Genomic DNA, 21,664 nt, shown 5'->3' on the forward strand with positions numbered 1-21,664 from the left:
TCTGGTCACCACCGTTCTACTCTCAACTTCTACATGATCACTTTGTTTCCTTAATCCCATTTCCTTTTCTGACTGGCTACTGTTCTTTTCACAGCAAAAATTTCTTAGTATACTCTTTATCTCCAATCTCTCCCCTTTCATTTTTCCTTAAAAAGACTTTTGGTCAAAATAATACAAACATAAAAAACAACATAAATAAATATAAAGCTATAAATTATGTCAAGTCAAATGTCCCTGGAAACATCCTCACTCCATGAAGCAGCTAGAATAGCCACTATGCTAACTTTTATGGTACTCACTTCCTTTCTTTTCTTTTTATTTTTATGACAGAAGTGTGTCTTCTTCCAACTATAGTTGAGTTTTTGCTTTTTGCTTAATCAGCATGGCCTAAGACACAAAAGAACATCATACATCAGCCATTTATTCTCAATGCTTAAATCTATAATTCACTGGAAGTTGCAAATGGTGCTAATCCAAGTGATCTTATTCATTTACTGGTTGGAATACTTGTACATAGAAATACTTTACATAGTCTAAAGTTAGTATAGGGAAGGTCTGTGCTATGGTCTGAATGTTTGCATCCCTCTAAATCCATATGTTGAACCCCAATCACTAATGTGATAGTATTAGGGAGTGAGGCCTTATAGAGATGAGTAGATCATGAGAATGGAACCCTTCTGAATGGGATTAGTACCCTTTTAAGAGAGACCACAGACACCTAGCTAATCCCTTATAGCAGGTAAAGACACAGCTAGAAGCTGCCATCTAAAAGAAAGCAGGCCCTCACCAGACACTGCACCTTGATCTTGGACTTCCCAGCCTCCAGACTGTGGAAATCTATGTCTGTTGTTCACATGCCACCCAGTTCATGGCATTTTGCTATAACAGTTCAAACTGACCAAGACATGTGGAAATATGTTTGACTCTTTCCCTTTATTTAGCAATTTTCAAATGAGAAGTTGATTCCCTAGCAATCTCCAAAATGGCCTTTTTGAAAATAATTTTGAACTTGTGGATTTAGAAATATTAATATGTTTTAATTAATTATATTTTCATTCTTATTGATGCTAAAGTAGTGGCTAGGAGGAGCCCCTTCAGATCAGCTCCTAAAACCTTTTCTTTTTAATTTTTATTTTGAGTCCTGGGGATTGAACTCAGGGGTGCTTTACCACTGAGCTACATCTCCAGCCCTTTTGATAGTTTATTTAGAGACAGGGTTTTGCTAACTGGCTGAGGCTGGTCTTCAACTCATGATCCTCCTGCCTCAGCCTCCAGAGTTGCTCAGATTACAAGTGTGTGCCATTGTGTCCAGCATCCAAGACCTCTTATCAAGGACCTAAAAGTTTTGGACTTCCTTGTCTTATGATCTGACAAGATGTTCTATGCTTATCTGTTTTGTTTCCTGCTCTAGAATCAGCCATTTTTCCATGGTCTCTTTTTTCTTTTAGTTTTTAAGTGGGTAGTACAATTTCAAAAACAAACTGGATGATATGAAGGCTCATTGCTGCTGCATTGATCCTTATTTTTTTTAGAGAGAGAGAGAGAGAGAGAGAGAGAGAGAGAGAGAGAGAGAGAGAATTTTTAATATTTATTTTTTAGTTTTCGGCGAACACAACATCTTTCTTTGTATGTGGTGCTGAGGATTGAACCCAGTGCCCTGCGCATGCCAGGCGAGCACGTTACCGCTTGAGCCACATCCCCAGCCCTTGATCCTTATTTTTATACCTCTTTAGTGTTCAGTGATACGCATTACATACACACACACACACACACACACACACACAATGATACATATCATACAGAGACAATTCCAATTTATATTCACCACTACAGGGTAAACCAGTCATGGTGGAGCATGCCTGGAATTCCAGCTACTTGGTAGTCTGTAGCAGGAGGATGGCAAGTTCAAGCCAGCCTGGGCAACTTATGAAGACTCTGTCTCAAAATTAAAATAAAAAGGCTTGGATGTAGTCAGTGGTAGAGCACCCCTGAGTTTAGTCCCCAGTACTGCAAAAGCAAAGCAAAACAAAACAAAATAAAACAAAACAATTAGAAAAAAAAACAAAACCCAAACCGAAACAAAAAACATACAGGATAAATTTGTCTATCTTACACATATGTGGATTATGGATTAAAATATAATATGCTTATGCATTTGTTTTATCCTGCACTATACATAAAACATAGAATAACAAAAGTAGCCTTCCACCAATGTGATTACAGAAAAGAGTCTGAAAAAAATATTTGTGGGTCTGCTCTTTCCACTGTCCCCATTCCCTAGGTATGTACTACAGACTCCCCTCTGTCCCTAAGGCCTCATTCATCCTCGATCCTTCCTGGAAACACCATCCTTTACCAATGTCCCCCTGTTTGGGTTGCTTGAAACTCATTCTTGAGCAGATTCCTAAGACACAAGTCGTGGCAACCCCATTCTGCATGTTGTTGCATGTTGGTTACAGTTTGCTGAATTTATACTTTGAAAAGGAGCTTGGTTGGATTTAATAGCTTTTGTTCAGATTTTCTCTCCTTTATTTCCTTAAACTGTCTTGTGTCCAAATACATTGTTGCTAGAGGAAAATTTAGTTTTTTTACCATTGTACACCAAATCTCTTTGGCTGAATAGTCAAAGACTTAAAAAAAAGTTCAATGATTTGAGTAGAAAGGTTTTGCTTGTTATGTGCTGGTTTTCCCATGTGTGTTCTTGCAATTTATGGATTGGAATCCCCCTCTCCCCTCTCCATAGGAAGGGATCCTTGAATTGTACATTTTCATATTTGTCCTTTTCCTTTGCTTTTTTTGGGAAACCCCTATTACATATATATTACATTTTCTTTTTGCTTGTCTTCTATATTGTTTCTTTTAAGTCATCTTCCTAATTCATCTTTTATTATTAAATGTGCACTGAAAATCTCCATCTATTTCTCTTGGGGCATTATATATTGTATTTATTTATTCTTGAGGTCCTCTTACTTCAGTGCTATTTCCTAAAAGTTAAAAAAAAATTGAAATTTTAAACTTTTATTATTTATTATTAGTTCTTTTTTTAATATTTATTTTTTTGTTATAGGTGGACACAATATCTTTATTTATTTTTATGTGGTGCTAAGGATAGAAACCAATGCCTTGTGCATGCCAGGGCAGCGCTCTATCACTTGAGCCACATCCCCAGCCCCTATTGTTAGTTCTTGAGTCTATTACCTCATTTCTGCGATTTTATTTATAGTCGTATCTTATATTGTTTTTTCATGTCTCAGATCATTTTATTCTTTTTACATAGGGTAATTTTTAATGTTTTCTCCAAATTGAGGTTTTAAAAAGTTGAAACAAATCTCAGAAACCATTAAAGAAAACTAACATTTCATTAAACTATATAAAATTTAAAAATATCTCTGTGAAAGAAAATAAATAAACAAAGTCAAAATACAATAGAGCTTGGGGAAAATGTTGCAACTCATATCAGCAAATGGCTAATTTTCTTAATACATAAAAGAACCATTTTTAATGCCTTTTCCTTGCTCTACAATGAGGGAATCTAGCTTTACCTGATCTGTGCACACCTCTCTGAAATGCTTTTGTTGTCTAGAGGGATGTTATTTTGCATTTATTCTCAGTTTTCTTTTGCTTATTTTGTATGAGATTTGCCATTGATCCTGTCCTGTCAACTCATTTTCACATAAAATTGATTTTCCTTCTCTTGCAAAAGTGAAGCATAGTACAGGATAGATTTTCTAGTTTCACATATAAGGAGTGCCCTCTTCTGTTGATTTTGAGGACGGTGAACAGATGTGTGTTTACTATCAGCTATCCATATTTGTTCTCCTCCCTCCCTTTTATTTGGACCTTCTGTTTTCTTTACTTCTGTCACTCCTATCTTGCTTTATTTGTATTCTATTCCCCACGGTTTCTCCTCAGTGAAAGTACTTGCCTTGAAAAGAAGTTTTGAGAGTTCATTAGGTCCAGTTAATCTGAGCCCGTTTAGATTTTTAGGGTGATGATAAACCCTCCCTGGTTTCTCCCCTAGACATTTTGGGTTCCTGGAGTGTGGGGCACTAGCTGCTTCCTCTTTGTGTACCAAGCTACTTCCACAGGGGCTGGCTTGACACAGGAACCACCTCGACATGTCAGTGAGGTGATCGGTCAATAAACCCCATTCACCACCCACTAATCTCCTGGAGGAAGGGGGTTGGTAAAAAAAAGAAAGAAGCAGGCTCCCAAGCTGTCTCTGTCTGTGTGATCCCTCCTGTGGGCAGGTTTGTCTAACATGCTGCAAAGTGTTTCCTCAGTAGGCCTGCTGGGGTCTTGAGTCACCTGGGTCCACATCTGAGGAGGCAGTGTGGTGCTGGCCTCTCACTCCCTCTTCCTCTTTCCCTTTTTCCTCCAAGGCCCTTGGCCTTTACTGCTTCATCACACCCCTAAACCTTCTTCTTTCCTTGGGGATGGTGCTCCCATGTGACCTGCAGTGTCAGGGACTTTCTTGGCCAGGGCCTGGAAGTTTCTAGAGCTAACTTCTAGCCCCAGGTCCCCAGGGTCCTTGTTCCTGCCCAGGTGTGGGCTCTTTCTCCTATCTACTCTCAGTCTTTCCTTTAAGGATTAGTACTTAGAAATCTGATTTTTCTAATCTGACTAGAAAGCAGATTAATGGTTGCCAGAGAGCAATCCCTTATGACTCTGCATTGGCTTCTTCTCAATCTCCATGTCACTTCTACAGAGTAAACTCTGGTATCCAATCATCCTCCATGTGAAAAGATGTAGGTGGCTTGTGCAGATTTGGTATCTTCTTCCTCTGCATTGTGTCCATATCTCTCTGGGTTTGGACTCAGCTTTTGAGTCACTTCCACCTGATTGGAAGCTTCCTATTAGTTAGACTACCCTTTTGTACTTTCAAACTATTTCCTTAACTAACTCTAGAGTATTACCCTTCTCTCTAATTAGCTGGAGTATAAACAACTGCCCCACTCAGGCTACATTTTCACCCTTCTCAGCCTGAAGACAACCAACCTACCTCTAATATCCACCGAGCTCAACTAAACTTCCCAAGGATAATGGAACTTGATTTTTTAACCCACAAGCCTTATCAAGTGTTCCAGGATCCAATATATTGCCTGTCTTTCCTTGTCACACTTTTATCCACTGCCCAGTTGGGAACTTCTGGAGAGAGCTGCTAAGGCTGGGGGCCGTGTGTTAATTTGCTAATCATACTGGTACAGGTAGCACTGGGTATTTTTTTCTGTACTGTACTCCTGTGAGTTATTTACATGCAGCATCTTGTTTAACATCCTTTGGACCTTTGCATTTGTTAAGAATCTTTGAGATATGCAGGACCACTTCCCAAATCATAAAAATGAGGAAATGGAGGTACCAAGAGGTTAATAGCAGAGCCAAGCAACTAGTTACCAGCATCTTCACTACACTATAGTCCTCTATGCTTGTGGGATATTACTTAGCATTCAGAAGGAATGATAGTACATGTCATTTGCCAAGAATTAATATGTAGTTTTGGTGAAAGCCATAAAAATGCACTTCTCAGTTTTTTGACTACAGGAATTGACTTCAGGGAGCAGCCCTGACCAAAAGTTCCAGCTGTGGTGCTCTGAAGATGACAATCACATTTGTACCACTCCCCAATTAATGACATTCGTTTCTGAGTGATGTCAGGTTGCTAAGGCCAGCTATTCCTGAAAGTCATGGAACTCCTCTGATGGTTGATTCCAGCTTAAAGACTCCTTGACAACCATGCCAAGGTCACCTAGAATTGCACCAAGGTCTATGATGCTTTCTTCTAACTTTTCTCCCTTATTTGCCTCTCTTCTTCACTTGAGGTCCTATCTGCATTGCAGTGTGATGGTTCTGCCAGTCTCTTTGGGGTCCCTTTTCACTTTCTCTTCCAGGTATTTTAGCTAGTAAATGTCTTGCATGTCTAATCCACTGGGTGCCATCTTCTTAGTAGACACAGACAAGTCACTGTGCTCAGAGCTTTACATGCATTGTCTTTATTAGTCCTTAGAGCCAACTTATGAGGTGGGACAGTATAATATCCATATAAAGAAGAGGAAAACATGAATATTTTTAATGTTATCTTTTTAGACTGCAGGGCTGAGATAGAGCTGCACAAGGAGAGGTGGAGTCACATAGTTTCTAGTAAGCAGGGCCTCTCAGGATACACCCTCTAACCCTCCAGTACTGTGGTACAGAGAAACAGAAGTGGGTAGGTTTGTAAGAGGGTAGGGACACCTAGCAGAGGACAACTATGGTACCACCTTGCCCAGGAGACATTTAGAGCATGTGATTGGCATACAGGATGTGCCCACCATGTGTGAATTAGATAAATATGAAAAAAGTTTATGTGATGAAAAAGCCCAGCTTTCTGATTCATCCACTTTCAGTCAAGGGAGCGTTGGGACATACTAAGACAATGAATACACAAGTTCTGCGCACATAATTAACTTGTGCATTCCATCAGGTAGCGCTTATGGACTGAACATCATGTGCCCATTATGGAGATCCAGGTGTAAAGATCCTTGCTCTGACACAGAATGGATCATAAAAAAGTAAGAGAATTAATATTTACTCTGTATTAAATGGTAATAAATGACAAGAACAGAACAGGATGATGTGATAAGATACTGAAGAGGTTGCAGGCTTACTTTAGGCAGGGTAGTCAAGGAAACTTTCCTGTTGGGTTTGCTGTTGCTGGCACCAAGTGCAATTTCATCTGGAACAGATGGTATATAAAGTTATAGGATTGACTTGAGATGGCCTAAGGCAGTGATTCTTATACTCAAGGGTGCACCAGAATCAGCAGAAGGGCTAGTTAAAAGTCAGGCTGCTGGGCTTCACCCAGGGGTTTCTGATTTAGCACGTTTGGGGCAGGGTCCAAGAATTTGTTTTCCCATAAAGCTCCCAGGTGATGTTGATGCTCCAGGTCCCATACTAGTGTGTTATGGTTTAGATATGAGGTGTCTCCCAAAAGCTGTGTGAGAGACAAGGAAAGAATGTTAAAAGATGAAATGATTGGGAGATGTGACCCAATCAATGGATTAATCTACTTGAATAGATTAACTGGGTGATAACTGTGGGAACGTAGGGTGTGCCACAGAAGGTAGGTCACTAGGAGCATGCCTTTGGGGTTTGAATTTTGTCCCTGGTGAGCAGATGAGAACAGTATTGCACCTCTCTCTCTCTCTCTCCCCCACCCGCCCCCTCTCCTTCTTGGATATCATGCTCTGAGCCAACTTCCTCCGCCATGCCCTTCCACCATGATGTTCTGCCTCACCTTGGGTCTAGAGCTATGGAGTTGGACAACAGTGAATTGAACCTCTGAAACTGTGAGCCAAAATAAACTTTTCCTCCTTTACAGTTTTCTTGTCATGTCTTTTGGGCACAGTGATGAAAATCTGATTAAAATATTTGCAGATCCACCACTTTAGGTGTAAACATAACTGGGAACAAGAAAGCAATTGAATTCCAAGCCTAGATTTAGAGGTTTAGGAGCAAGAGACGGGGGTACATAAAGTGGAAGTAAAATCAGGAGAATGCCCCTGAAACTGGGTGAAGATAGTTTGAGAAAAGCAGGAGGGACCAATTACATTGACTGTTACTGAAGAGTTTCAGAATTGAGGACTGAGAATGATAGTGGATTTAGGATGAGAAATGTCATTGGTGATTTTGACAAGAGCCAATACCATGTGGGCTGGGGCTGGGGCTCAATGGTAGAGCGCTTGCCTAGAACGTGTGAGGCACTGGGTTCATTCTCAATACCTCGTATAAACAAATAAAATAAAATAAAATAAAGGTCCATCGACAACTAAAATATACTTTTAAAAAAAATGAGCCAATACAGTGGTAGGTATGGATGAGTGCCTTAATACAGTGGGTTGAAGAATGATCAGGAGGGGAGGAAGCAGAGACAGGGAAAGATAAAATCCCTTCCAAGAAACCCTTGTTTTCAAGGGGAAAGGAGGAGTGAGAGCATGAGTGAAGTGAAGACACGTCCTTGATTTTTGGAGGAGGACACTATTCACATGTACTGCAATGATTAACTAAGATGAGAAGGGGGAAAGGACGGTAATTTTGAAGACAGGAGATTATGGGAGAGTGAACTGAACACGAAAATGGAGTAGGATTGCCAGGCAGCTCTAAGGAACAACTTGAGATGACTGGTGAAGCATTTAAAGTGAAACCAGTTGGTATGGTTGTGATCATAATTGTGGAAGGGCCCAGAGTGATGTTGCATGACTGTAATCCCACAACTCAGGAAACCGAGGCAGGACGCTTGCAAGTTCAAGTCCATCCTAGACGACGTAGCCAGACCGTGTCTCAAAATAAAAAAATAAAGAGGTTAGCTAGGTGCTCTTCAACAGATGAAAAAATAAAGAAAATGTGGCATATATACACAATGGGATATTACTCAGCCATAAAGAGGAATGACATTTGCCTATAAACGGATGGAACTGGAGAGTATCCTGCTAAGTGAAATAAGCCAGTCCCCCAAAACCAAAGACTAAATGTTCTCTCTGGTATGTGGATGCTATTTACAATAAGCTGGGGGTGGGGAGTGGAGGTTCATTGGATTTGACAGCGGGAGTGGGGATGAATAGAAGTTCATGGGATCAGACAAAGGAGAATAAAGGGAAAAGGGAAAAGGGATGGGAATGGGAAAGACAGTAGAATGAATCAGACATAACTTTCCTATGCTCACATGTGAATACACAAGCAGTGTAACTCCACATCATGTACAACCACAAGAATGGAAGTTATACTCCATGTATGTGTAATATGTTAAAATATACTCTACTGTCATGTATAGCTAAAAAGAACATAAGAACAAATAAAAAATAAAATGAATAAAAGGTGCCACTTGTAGATGATATGCAAAAGAGACCAGCCTCTCTCCCTTCACCTCAACCAACAGAAACCTCCCATCTGAAAAATAGGGGGGGGGGGGCGGGAAGCAGGATCTGGATTCAACTGCAGGGAGTCAGCCCATGTGGCTGGTCAACATTTCTCACTAACAGGACAAAGTGTCATATCCTTGTTCCCTCACAAGTGCGATTGTCACCTGGGTTGCAAGATTCCCATCCCTTTCTAGGGCACCTGGAGTTTATCTTCAGAGCAGAGCCTTAAGCCACAGCTCACTTGCTCTCCTGATGAAAAATGAAGGAATGAATGAATGAATGAGGCAGTAAGGAAAAGAGTAGAACCCAGATGCTAACATGGCCCCAGCAGACAGCTGAGAGACAGACACAGGGTGGTGGAGAAGCTAGAGGGCACTGTCTGGGTGAATGGGGTCTGCACAGAGCGCCGAGGCCTACAGTCTGTTGAAAATGATTCCCAGGACCATGAGGGCTTCAGGGGGCCCCAGGAGGCTGCTCTCTGTCAGGCAGAGTCCAAAGAGAGGTAGGTCAGGCCTGACACCCATACCATTTGGAAGGCCACATGTAAAGTTACACAACGTCAACCACAAACATGAATATTTATTTGGAATGAGCAGGGAACTCACAATGAGCCTTCAAAATGACAACAGCCACCATGATACTTTCCATGATATTATTTCGTGGTGAGTGTGCTTATACGCTTTCTTGGATGCTCCACCTGAGCCGTGGTGCAATTTCAAGCGTGATGGAGCAGGAGTCCAAGGGGAAAGACACAACAGTTGGATTGTGAATCCAGAGAGCTACCTTGCAAGGTCGAGAAAAGCACCTGCCATGGGAACACACGAGAACAAGGGACTTCCTCCAACAGCTACCCACCCGCTCAGGATCCCCTCAACCCTCAATGCTTCATTCAATCAAGTTTTCAAAGTAAACTGGTTTTTCTTACGTGTATTCTCAGAAAGACGTTTTGCTTCAAGTTAGTAGGAGAATCCGTGGGTTTTGCACGCATCATTTGAGGGTGTGTGTTTAATTACATTTGGACGATGGCCAGGTAGGGCCGAGCAGAGGCTGTTTCTATCTTCCATTTGCAACTTGGCAGCCCCGGTACTGGCGCTGTGCCAGCTGCCTGGAAAGACTGACCCAGTCTGCGTTTCTGCGGTGGGAGCCTGCTGGCCCGTGAAGAAGTCGGGGGATACACCTTGAGACAAATGTCTCTGTGTGAGGGCCTGTGGGATCCAGAGCAAATGCTTGCTGTCCTGTAACTCATCCTCTGTGGATGGGCTCCTCTCCCATCCACTCCATGGAGTGGCTGGCCTGTGAAGTGGTCAACCTGGGACTCGATGGCCATGTGAGGAGGATCCAGTCGCTGCCAGTGATGGGAGGGGGCCTGTGGCCTGTGTGCTTCAGGAAGCCGCTGCTCTTCAGCCTGTGAAGAAGGGCCACTCCCTGCTCCCAGAGGCGGAATTTCACGAATGCACCAAGTCGATGCTCCTAGGCAAGATCCCACAGGACAAAAGGGCCCTTGGGTGCCAGGATTTCACCCATGCCCAGAGGACGGTGGGCTGGTGATCCAGCAACTCTGTGCTCGGCTGGACTTCCAGAATGGCTTTTGGAGAAGTATCAGAAGGTGATGGTATCACAGGAGAAAGCATCTCTGTCATTGGTTTTGACTCCAAGGCTATTGTTCAAGAAGCAAAAAGGTGTAGCAGGGAAAGTTCGGGGATGAGGTCAAGAAGGAGCCCAAGGCATATGTGTATCCATATGTCCCTGGACGCATGAAAAATCCAGGGGATGTTTGTATGAACACACGCATGAGGTTTCCCAGGTTAGGGTTGCTAGATAGCTGAAGGCCGGGCCTTTGCTGGTGTGTGTCTTGTATGAAAATATCAAGTGGGAAGGGAAGGAGTGTCGTGAGAAACAGTGCAATGTTCCTCTAGCAACATATGAGCAGCTCTGTCTCCCAAAGGGTGTTGCAGTATTTGAGCCAAATAGCGGGTGAGGGGTTTGGGGACAAGAAATGTGGCTGAAGGTGGCATCCACCAAGGGGAGAGATGGATCCACCATGAAGAGTGCACCTTCCAAAAGTCTCGAAGGTGCAAAGCATATGGGACTGCCTAGGGAGGGGGTGAGGCGCCTCCTTTCACACAGATGGGCGGCCTGATGGGTTGGGGAGAGGAGGAGGCCCCTGCGGAGGTACAGGGCTGGGGAAGAGACCTGACCACCTTTCTGCCTCTCCTGGATGTCTTCCTCATCTGCTTCAAGATGTCTTTGTCAAACAGTTCCTTCTCCCGTGGATGCACGGGTGGCCCTCGCAGGTACTTCTCTTCTGCTCCCTTGTAGTCGAGTTCATCCAGCGCAGCGATTGAACAAATGATCGCTTCTGGCAGCAGGACTTCCACAAGAAATCTCACTTTGTCATCTCTGATGAGAGCGAGCAAGGCCTTGTCCGCTTGCTCGTAGATCTCTTGCAGATGCTTGACGACGACGTCCAGCTGATCCTCGTCCTCCAGGTACGTCTCGATGCAGAACACGTACCGGTTTTCACTCAGAAAGGACGTCAGCCACCGGGACTGCTTCCTGCCCTTCACGATGTCCAGCAGATGGTGGTCGACCCCCTTCTTCTTCACGATGAAGTCCACCAGCTTCTGGTTGGCTCGGTCCCAAGCGGCCTTCATGCGGTCGGGGAGCAGCTTCTTGCAGGGCCTCTTGCCGCCCACGCCCACCGAGGTCTCCTCCTCGGAATCTTCCAGGTCGGCATAATTCACCTTTGGAAAATTGACGTTCAGGTCCCCGTCTTGGATGGCTTTGCGCATGGGGTAGCTGGCGTCGGCCGCGTAGTAGTCCAGGAAGGAGCCCACGAAAGAGCCCCGACCGACCCGCTCTCGGTAGTGGGCAATGAGCGACAAGCACCAGTTCACACTCTGCCGGTACGCCTTGCTGGCTCTCTTCAGGAGTTTCTCCTTCTCCTCACAATCCAGGTGCTTCAGCCTGTGCAGAGGGACCCGAATGCCACTGCGTTCCCCGCGCAGGTTCGCCTCAATCAACAGCACCCGGGCCGTCTTCTGGGTTTTGCACACGCTCTTGACCACTGCCGGCCAAAACGGATGATCCTGAAACTTGAACCAGACCATCGTCCCTCTTTTGATAGGGCAGGGCTCGCGTGCCGAAGGCCCTGCTGCGGCTCCTCGTGCTGGTCGATCGCCAGCCCTTATGGTGCTGGCCCTGGCGTCCCTCATCGTCTGGGAGCGCACAGGGCGTGGGCGCCCCCGCAGTCCTTTCTTGGGGTCTGGCGCCTCGAGCTTCCTTTTCCTGTGGGCGAAACCGAGGGAGCGATGCAGGCTCGGGGTGGAGCAGGTGGAGGATGCTGCCATCCCTTCCAAGGCACCCTCGCCTGGGCCCTCTGCATTCTCTGCGAAGGCAGTGCTCTCCTGGGAAGTAGCCGGGGTCTCTGGGCAGGTGTCCCCCGCCTCTTGGTGCTCAGCTTTGGGCACAGCTGCAAAGAGTCTTGCTGGAGGCGACCAAGCTGGCTTTTCGTCTTTAGCACAGGCATCCTCCCCCGCGGTGGGGGAACGTGCGAAGGGGCCTGCTTCTTCTGCCCCCTCTTCCTGGAGGTCACCTCCACAAGGAGGCAGGAAATCTGGACGCTCGTGGGCGCCTTGTGATGCCTCTGCTTGCTTTTCAGCTGGAGACAGGCGGATGGCTGTGTGCACCTGGGAGTTCTCGCCATGCAGGTCGTTCTCCTTCTCTGAATGCACGCACAGGGATCCCCGTTGTCCCCTTTTCTTAGTCCAGAAGTGCCCTTTGCGCCCCTGATACTTTCTGCGAGGTCGCCAGCTGGCTGGCTTTTGGAGTACCTCTGCAGGCACCTTAGGGGTCCCTGGCTCCTCGGGTTTTCTTCCTTGATCCAAGTGGGCTTTCTCAGTCAGAATCTCCAGCGCCACTCTAAGGGCTCTTCTGTACCTTCTTTTCTCCCCCGATGGCACAGTGGCCCTGGACCATGCCCGGGCTGAGGTGGCCAGGGCTTCGATTTCCAACTTGTTCAGGGCCCTTGCGTCTTTGCCCTTCACTCTCAATTTTTGGTCTTCAGAGAGGATCTGGACTTGGAGAGAAAGCACCCTTCTCCTCTTATATTTCGGCAAAGTCCAAGATCTGGACAAAACCTTGGCTGGCCACAAGCGGCCTTTCCAACTGCATAGGACATACTGGGTGTCCATTGCAGTTGGAGTTGGGGGTCAGGAGGTGATTGGAGGAGGGCAGGACGCCTGGCTGTCAAAACCACTGCTAACGCAGTTCTGTCCTAAGGCCACGTGCAGTCCTCAGGGACTGCCAAGGGCTGGCAGCTTGAGTGGTGGTTCTCTTCCCGCCCGAGTCTCCCTGAGGTGCTGGGCTGACTGCTTGCTTTTGTGGGTGATACAGGAGCAACCTGGAGTTCACAAAAGGAAAAGCAGAAAAGTGTCAAAAGAGAAAATTCCTCTCGTGCAAGTAGAAGCACCCTGCTCTATGAGATTGTTGAGGGATGAAAGAAGGAAACACAGAGAGTGCGTCCTTCACAGAAGGGTTTATAAATGGAAAGTACTTGGGGAAAAACAGACAAAACCCTGGAGGTGTCAGGGGGGCTCCATAACAAGGCAAATCCAACATCTTGTCCTAACTGTAAGGATTGTGCAGCTCAAAGAGCAAGCACACGAGGAAGTGGGTGTCATGCCAGGGGACCCTTTCTCGAACTGTACATTCTGTGCCTTTTTGGCTCCTGGGGCTTCTCCCCTGGAGAATGCCTCGGATTTTCTTCTTTTCTGAGGGGTTTGTGCCGCCCTGCCCTCCTGCAGGAGGTGTTTGTGCAATGTCACGTTCAAGAGCTTGCACGTGGGACCCAGGGGTTTGTGAAGGTCCTCCTGCTGATTCTTCCTGCCTGGCGGGGTGAGGAAGAACACACTGGTTCAGGCACTGGTCTCCAGCTGTGGCCTGAACTGCTGTCTCGTGGTTTACATCTTCTGTCTTCCAATACCAAATCTGTGATTCTTACCGTGAAAACAAGGTTCTGAACAGCAGGGCGCAACAGGGGGCTGTGGGAGAGGCTTACCCAGGGTCATGAAGGTCCAGTCCCACATCTGCTGCTGCAACTCCTCACCTGCAGAACCTTCACTCTGCTCCGTTCCTCCAAACTGCACTCTTCCTCCAGGGACTCCAGGGCACCCAAATGCAGATGGCCACGACCTGTTGCCCTGTGATGCTAATCTGGAAAACCCAAAACAGGTAGGAAAATAAGCCGACTGTGTGTGACTACCTTCCCCATCTCTGGAATGCATGACTTCTGCAGCAGAAGCCATGTCCTAATGCCACCCATAATGCAGATGTCACATTTATTTTCTTGCATCTCTTGCATTTCAGAACATATCCACCTTCTGCCTCTCAGTATAATGTGATCGCTTCTCTTGCAGGAGAGTAGGAACTACACCTTTCAGGACCTCATGTGCCTTGGCCACATGGATTTCCTATTATCAGTCTGGGTGCTGGAGGGTGTGTGAATCAAAAAATGGGGTTTGTCTCACTCTAGAACACATTAACCAGGCTTACTGAGAACGTGAAATGCACAGGAAGGTCTGCCAAGGGTTAGCATGCAGCAGCCACTCACTCGCGTTTTGTTTTTTTTTTTTTTTTTTAATTTATTATTTGTTCTGTTTGGGTATACATGGCAGTACAATGTATGTTGACATATCATACACACATGGAATATGGCTTCCCATTGTTGTGGTTGTATGTAATATGGAGCCACACTGGTCCTGTGTTCATATGTGAACAAAGGAAAGTTATGTTGATTCCTTCTACTGACTTTCCCTTCCCACGCCGTCCCTCCCCTTCATTCCCCTTTGTCTAATCCAAAGTACTTTTACTCTTCCCCGCCACCCCCCCAACTTAATGTGTGTTACCATCTGCAGATCAGAGAGAACCTTCCAAGCCACTCACTCTTAGTGGAAGGACCTGTGTGCTTCCAACATATTACCTGCACATTCAGGCACACGCTCACACACAGGTGTGTGGAACCAGAGTTCCGATCATAGGAGCATTATGACACGCATCTTCTTGTGAAGGGCCATTTTCCAGCATCACTGTCGTAAATGCCAAACTTCAACCACAGAAACTTCCAACCTTACTGAAAAGTGTAGGGCAGCCCATGAAATCGTTCCCATGATCCTTCTCTTCTTACTCTTCCACCCCCAAATACGCAGTGGAAACCCTCTAGTTCTATCCATTGCACAAACGTGTTTTATTCCTCATTTCCATTTTTCACCATGAATGGATTACTTCAAACAAATGGTGCTGGGAAAACTGGAAACCCATGAATGAACTTTAACCCCTATCTCACCCTGCCAAAAAACTCAACTCAAAGAGAATCAAGGACCTAGACATCAGACCAGAGACCCCGCATCTACTCCAACTCTCCATCATGTGGGCTTAGGAACCGACTTCTGTAACAAGACGCCTGAAGCACAAGAAGTAAAATCAAGAATCAATAAGTGTGACATTACCAAACTAAATTGCTTCTTCTCAGCAAAGGAAACAATGAAGAGGGAGCCTACATAATGAGAGGAAATCTTTGCCATTGGCACCTCAGACTGAGCACTCAGAGCATTAATCTCCACGATATATAAAGAACTCAAAAATTTAACACCCAAGAAACCAATAACCCAATCAATAAATGGGCAAAGGAATTGAACAGGCACTTCACAGATGAAGAAATACAAAAAGTCAACAGATATATGAAAAAAAAAATGATCAACATCTCTAACAGTTAGAGAAATGCAACTTAAAACTACACTGAGATTCCATCTCACTCCAGTCAGAATGGCGATTATCAAGAACACAAGTAACAATAAATGTTGGCTAGGATGTGGGGAAAAGGTTCACTCATACATTGCTGGTGGGACTGCAAATTGGTGCAACCACTCTAGAAAGCATCATGGAGATTCCTTAGAAAACCTGGAACGGAAGCACCATTTGACCTAGTTATCTGGAAGGACTTCACATCAGCATACTAAGGGGACACAGCCACAGCAAGGTTAGGAGGTGAATTCACAATAGTTAAGCTATAGAACCAACCGAGGTGCCCTTCAACAGATGAACGGATAAAGAAAATGTGGTGTATATACACCACGGAACATCACTGAGCCATCAGGAAGAAAGAAAATTTGGCATTTGCTGGTAAAGTGATGGGTCTGGAGGCTATCATGCTAAGCGAAATAAGCCAGTCCCCCAAAACCAAAGGCCACAGGTTCTCTCTGATATGCGGATGCCCACACACAACAAGAGGAGGGGGATGGAGAATAAAAGTTCATTGGATTAGACAAAGGGGAATGAAGAGAAGGGAGGGGGATAGGAATGGGAAAGACAGTAGAATACATTCCTATGTTCATATATGAATACATGATCAGTGAATCTCCACATCACGTACAACCACAAGGATGAGATCCTAGTTAGAATCAGTTATACTGCACATGTCTAAGTCAAAATATACTGTTATGTGTATCTAAAAAGAAAAATAAATAAATAAAATATTATAGATGACATTGAGGGAAAATTGCTGTCATTGTCATGACGAATTTTGTATTCGTTTATTTGTATGCGGTGCTGAGGATCAAATCCAGTGCCTCACACATGCAAGGCAAATGCTCTACCACAGAGCTACGGCCCAGCCTCATGTCATGATGAGTGTTATCCACACGCACCTTGTGTGTAATTGAGTCTTCACGTGCTTCTGTAAGATTTCATTCTCTGGCAAATTCTACATAGCTCCTTTTAAAACATGTTGCATACAGTGTGTGAAGTAGTGCACGGATGTGACCTCTCTGTAACACTTATGTGGTGTTTTGTACTATTTGTTATCCTGGAGGTAATGTGACCAAACATACGTCTGGGTCCTAGAATCCATTTTCCTCACACTTTATTATTTGTCTCTTCTTCAATACACATCCTCTTTCCTCTCCTTCCAGATTTCACCGGTATGGACCGATACTGCTGTATTCTTATATGTCTTTATGGTTCACAAGGGCAGTCCTTTTAATAAGTCCAGGCTACTGGAGGGCGAGTATCATGCCTCTTCGAGGGCCACCCAGTTTTCACAAGTACATCACAACACCTTACACTTCCAAAAACCCCACAAAAACAAAATTATATGTTTTCTTATGCAAAAAGGGGTTGCTAAAGTAAAGGCACACGTGCACATCTTTGGGTAGATATGGAGGGAGATAGAGAGGTCTTGATGAGGACTGATGATTGACTGATGTACAAGAGGGCTGGCAGAGTCCCAGATTCAGAATCAGGGAGCAGCACTTAGGGTAGACGTAACAAGAAACATCTAAGAAGGAAGAGCTAGACCTTCTTTGGAGTAACCGCTGCGAAACCTCTCCTGGGTGAGGGTGTCTGATTGCACAGGTTGGGGGACCCCTGATTAAGCAAACTCAGAGTAGGAGACCTTGGAGCACCTGAGGACACAGGATAAGAGGGACAAGGAGTAACAGGGGACTCCAGACCTTCTGTCTCTCCTCAACTGACCTGCCAGCCCAGCCCACACAACAAGCATGACTGTGCACCCTTCTGAAGCCGGACCGCACCCCAACATGCAGCCGCTGGGGCACATGCCACACACCGCCACATGCACACTCAGATCCCTTGATGTTAGAGACGCAAGATGCCTGGGTCGCATGTTCACACGCGTACAATGGGTGCTCACTGCCTCTCCACATTCCCGTTCCCCAAAATGTTTCTGCTTCCAGCATAGATACTATTTTCAGGTCCACTTAGTTCCTTACATTGGAAACATACAGGGGAACTCATGTTTAAAATGACAAAGTAAGCAATAGGCGAAGCATCCGTAATTCAGTCATCCAGGAAAGCAATGCCTTCTGCTGACAAATGAGGCCACGGGCTGGACCCACAAATGTTTTTCCACTGAAAAGGCTTATTTCTAAAAGGATTCAAGACGCTTTAAGCGCTTCCCAGCCCATTTCAATATTGTTCAGCATCCCCATTTGGCTACATGTTCTCAGGTACCATACACTTTAACAGAGGACCTTGAGCAGGCAATCAAAACATGTCTTACTCGTATTTTTCTGGTCACAGCAGCAGTGCCTCCTTCAGAGAGGCAATGAGAAGACGCATGTGTTTGGTCACCTAATTAAGTGCTCCTCTCAGCACGTGCTTTGGCCCGTTGCCCAAACACCTGCTATGGAGGGCTTGCATACAGCCTTTGCGTGTGGATTTCTGTTCTCACTTGGCACAGCTGGGAAAACAGCAGTTTTCTCTCCCTCTAGAGAGACTGACAGGTAGGTAGGTAGGCAGGCAGATGGATGGATGGACGGGCAGATAGACAGAAGGAAAGATGATCGGTGGGTAGCTAGGGCAGAGGCATAGGGAGATGGACATGCAGGGAGACAGAGAGATCTTGATGAGGACTGACTGATTGACTGAGGTTCGAGCAGGGCTGGCAGAGTCCCAGATTCAGAATCAAGAGCAGCGCCTTGGGTAAAGTGAGAGGCTTCCTTGTCCTGTACCTAAATCCTGCTCCTTCCAAACACACAGGTCTTGGGAAAGACCCCATCCAGCTATCCTGTAAAGCCTAGGCTTTTCTGTAGCCACACGATGAGCACAGACAACACCTCTTCCCCGGCATGCGCTTCCTCACAGGCACCGAACAAACTCAGACCCTTTGCGAAGGTGCTCGAGTAGTACTTACTGCTTCAGGCTTAATCCACCTAACTGCGGTGAGTGGTGTGACAAGAGGTGATGTGTCTGAGAGAAGACACTTCTTTGTGGGCGTGCGTGTGTGTGTCAGCACCCAGGATGAGCACAGTATTACCACCTAGGCTACACGGTGTGATCTTCCAGTCCCACTCGCCAGCCGCCTGTCTCATCACCCGCTGCCCTCAAGTGTCTCTCTCCCAACCTCCCTACACGAAATAGGTTTCTATGACAAGGAGTTGTAAGAAGAGCAAAGTTACACGGTAAAGGGTGCACGCGACAATCGTGAAACGGAGGTGGCCGTTCATAAAATACAAGGGGATCTCCGCTTTCAGTGACTCAGAAGACAAAGCCCTCACACAATAGGTGTCATCTAGGGACATGATGACACTTTACTCAGTCTCCCCAGCCCGCCTTTCGTCGGGAGCCGCCAGCCTCCCTAACAAACAGAAGGGATGAGAGCCCTTAATGTGCGATTAAAGGACACACAGGCTCCCAACACTCAACGCGCGCGTGTGAACACACACACATACACACACACACTCCTGCACTCACTCACGTTGATAGCAGACACCTACTAGTGTTGAGGTTTCTACAGTTATCCCATCTCTCCAGTCTGTAAATATCCTCGTGAAATGTGTCTGCCGCCAGGAAGGAATGGCTTGCCCCGGTTGTCACAGAAACCAGAATGTCATCAAAATGCTCTCCTTGACGTTAGTTTACTATGGAAACCAGGAAGTACTAATACACCCTCAGAGGCAGAGTGTTGATCTCCATCTCATTCGGTCACACCCACCCAATCCAGGGAATGAATGGAGGAAGGCACCAGCAGATTAATGAATGAGTGAAGCACTGGACACGGGACTACACCCTCCGTGGGATGGGCTTGGCGGGCAGGGAGTTTTCCCAGAATGGGTTTTGGGGGGAGGAGAGTGAAGCAAAAGACGTTCTGTTCTCCCCTGAGACACACCCGCCAGACCACATGAGGTCAGGTCCATTTGTGCAGCGGGGATCGAGGACACCTGGTCACTGTAAAATGACCTTTGAGAGAGAAACATTGTGAAGCAAAGCACTTCAGCCCAGAGGAAGGTGAAGCCGAAACTTAGGTGGTGACGGGACCACAGGACCCTGGGTGTGCATGGACCCCAGCATGCTGATGGGGTGCTCAGCACACAAAGGATGCTGTGACGAGAGTGATTGCACAGCGTGCCTGTGACCTGGGATGGTAGGGAGGTGAGGATGAACCTCACAGTTGCTTGGGGTGTGCTGGGCACATACTTCCTACACCACAGGGCACCGCGGACACAGCACCCACTTCCCATCAGCCATTCACATCAGAGACCAGAGACAGAGAGCTGCCGTCTGATAAGGTTCTTCCACCGATTTTGTCTAGAGGCGTCCCTGCTGTGGGGAGTCCTCAGGAAGGAGGACACAGTTCTGATGGGCAGGGCGTGCCCCTTCCCTTGGTGTGAAGACCCCCATGGTGACTGCCTCCGAGCCCTCAGCAGGAGATCCCTGAACACTGAGTGGCAGGGTGGCGCCCACAGTCAGCCCTGTACCATGAGGTGGCAGACAGCCCCTGCCCAGCATCACACTGATCAGACTGGGGTGCCCTGTGGCGGGTGTGGGGGGTGGGCCTCTATAGACCAAGACAAAGCATTGGATTCCATATGTCAGCCACAGGAGGACTGCCATTTGTGCCTGTGCACTGACTGAATGAAGGGTTCCTCCTCCTGTGGAGGAAAGGGGGCCAGATCTCAAGACCTACCATCGGGCCTCTTTACTTCCCCAGGGAGGGCAGAGAGCGGGGTGCATTCGTGATGCATGTCTTCAACTCAGAGGGACGTTCTCAAACAAGGACGTGGGTGGGCCTCCCAGCTCTGCCACTTCTCAGCTGTGGGATGTGCACCTTGTGCCCTAACATCTCCGATCCCTTGTCTCCACTTGTCCGAAAGAACTGTAAGTGTGTCTACTCTGGAAGGGTTGAGGACAGAGGAAAAAAGGTCTGCAGCAGTTCCCCAGTGGTGATTTTGCAAGCCCTAGGCAGTGGTCCCTGGCCCTACTGGGACTGGTGCGTGCTTCCCCTCAGAGCAATGAAGAAGCAGCTGGAGAAATCCAGCCCTTCTGAACTCCACTCGGGTGGGCGCGAGGCTGGCAAGCACGAGAAACAATGCTGCACGTTTCAGTATGTGTTTTCCCCTCAAAAGCAGATTTATTTTTTAAGCCATGTTTATTAGTGAGAATAAACGGGCTTCATGGGAAGGTTCAATGGAAATATTTAGGAATTCGTTGCTTAAGCCTTTTCAGAATACTTCAAGGTTTTGAGACTTAGTCTAATAACTGTTGTGCTTTTCTAATTAAAAGTTGCTTATCCAAGTGAAATTCAACTGAACCTGAAATTAAGCCCGTGAAGGACGTCCTTCAATGGCATGAAGTCAATTCACCGTGTTGTGAACTCAGCCCATCTCGGCACCTACACGAGGTTTTCATTGGTCCCCAGGGAAAACCAGCACCCACAGAGTGTGGGCTCCTCACTCCCACCTCCCTGTAAACTGCTGCCACCATGAACCTGCTTTCTAAGACAACTCAGGTTTCCAACACTAATTTTGGGGCCTGCCTCTCTGTACATTTCAATGGGCTTAGACACGATGTGACCTTTGGTGTCTGGCTCATTTCCTTTGAAATCATTTCCAGGTCCATCCAAGTTAGAACGTGCATCCAGACTTCACTCCTCTCGAAGGCTGCCCAACCTTGTGTTGTGGGATAGACCACGTGTTGACGATCCTGCCACGCCGAGGTGACACTTGGGATGCTTCCTTTGGAAGCACCAGTGAACATTCAGTTACCTGTATGTCCTTGAGTGCCTCTTTCACCTTGGGTGTCATGCACCAGGAGTGAGTGTTTGTCAACATTTTTCACTGTGACCAATCGATGTGATGAGAACAATCATAGGAGAGAAAGTTTATTTTGGCTCACAGTTTCAGAGGTCTCAGTCCAGAGTCGACCGACTCCCTTGGTCTGGGCCAGAGGTGATACAGAACACCAGGGTGGAAGGG

General features: G+C 46.3%; 1 protein-coding gene across 1 annotated transcript; it reads right to left on the minus strand.

Annotated features, from left to right (window-relative positions):
- Positions 1 to 10,987: 10,987 nt before the first annotated feature.
- LOC124098774 (PWWP domain-containing DNA repair factor 4) lies at positions 10,988 to 13,087 on the minus strand. The gene has a single exon (XM_046453730.1). The coding sequence runs from the start codon at positions 13,085 to 13,087 to the stop codon at positions 10,988 to 10,990; it is 2,100 nt and encodes a 699-aa protein (XP_046309686.1).
- Positions 13,088 to 21,664: the final 8,577 nt, after the last annotated feature.

Source organism: Marmota monax, unplaced genomic scaffold, assembly GCF_021218885.2.
Source record: "Marmota monax isolate L192 unplaced genomic scaffold, Marmota_monax_Labrador192_F-V1.1 WCK01_AAM20220418_F8-fsc00142, whole genome shotgun sequence".
Classification (NCBI taxonomy): Eukaryota; Metazoa; Chordata; class Mammalia; order Rodentia; family Sciuridae; genus Marmota; species Marmota monax.

Bases quoted from the DNA above. Each gene is read 5' to 3' on its own strand.
- LOC124098774 (XM_046453730.1), bottom strand. From the start codon at position 13,087: ATGGACACCCAGTATGTCCTATGCAGTTGGAAAGGCCGCTTGTGGCCA.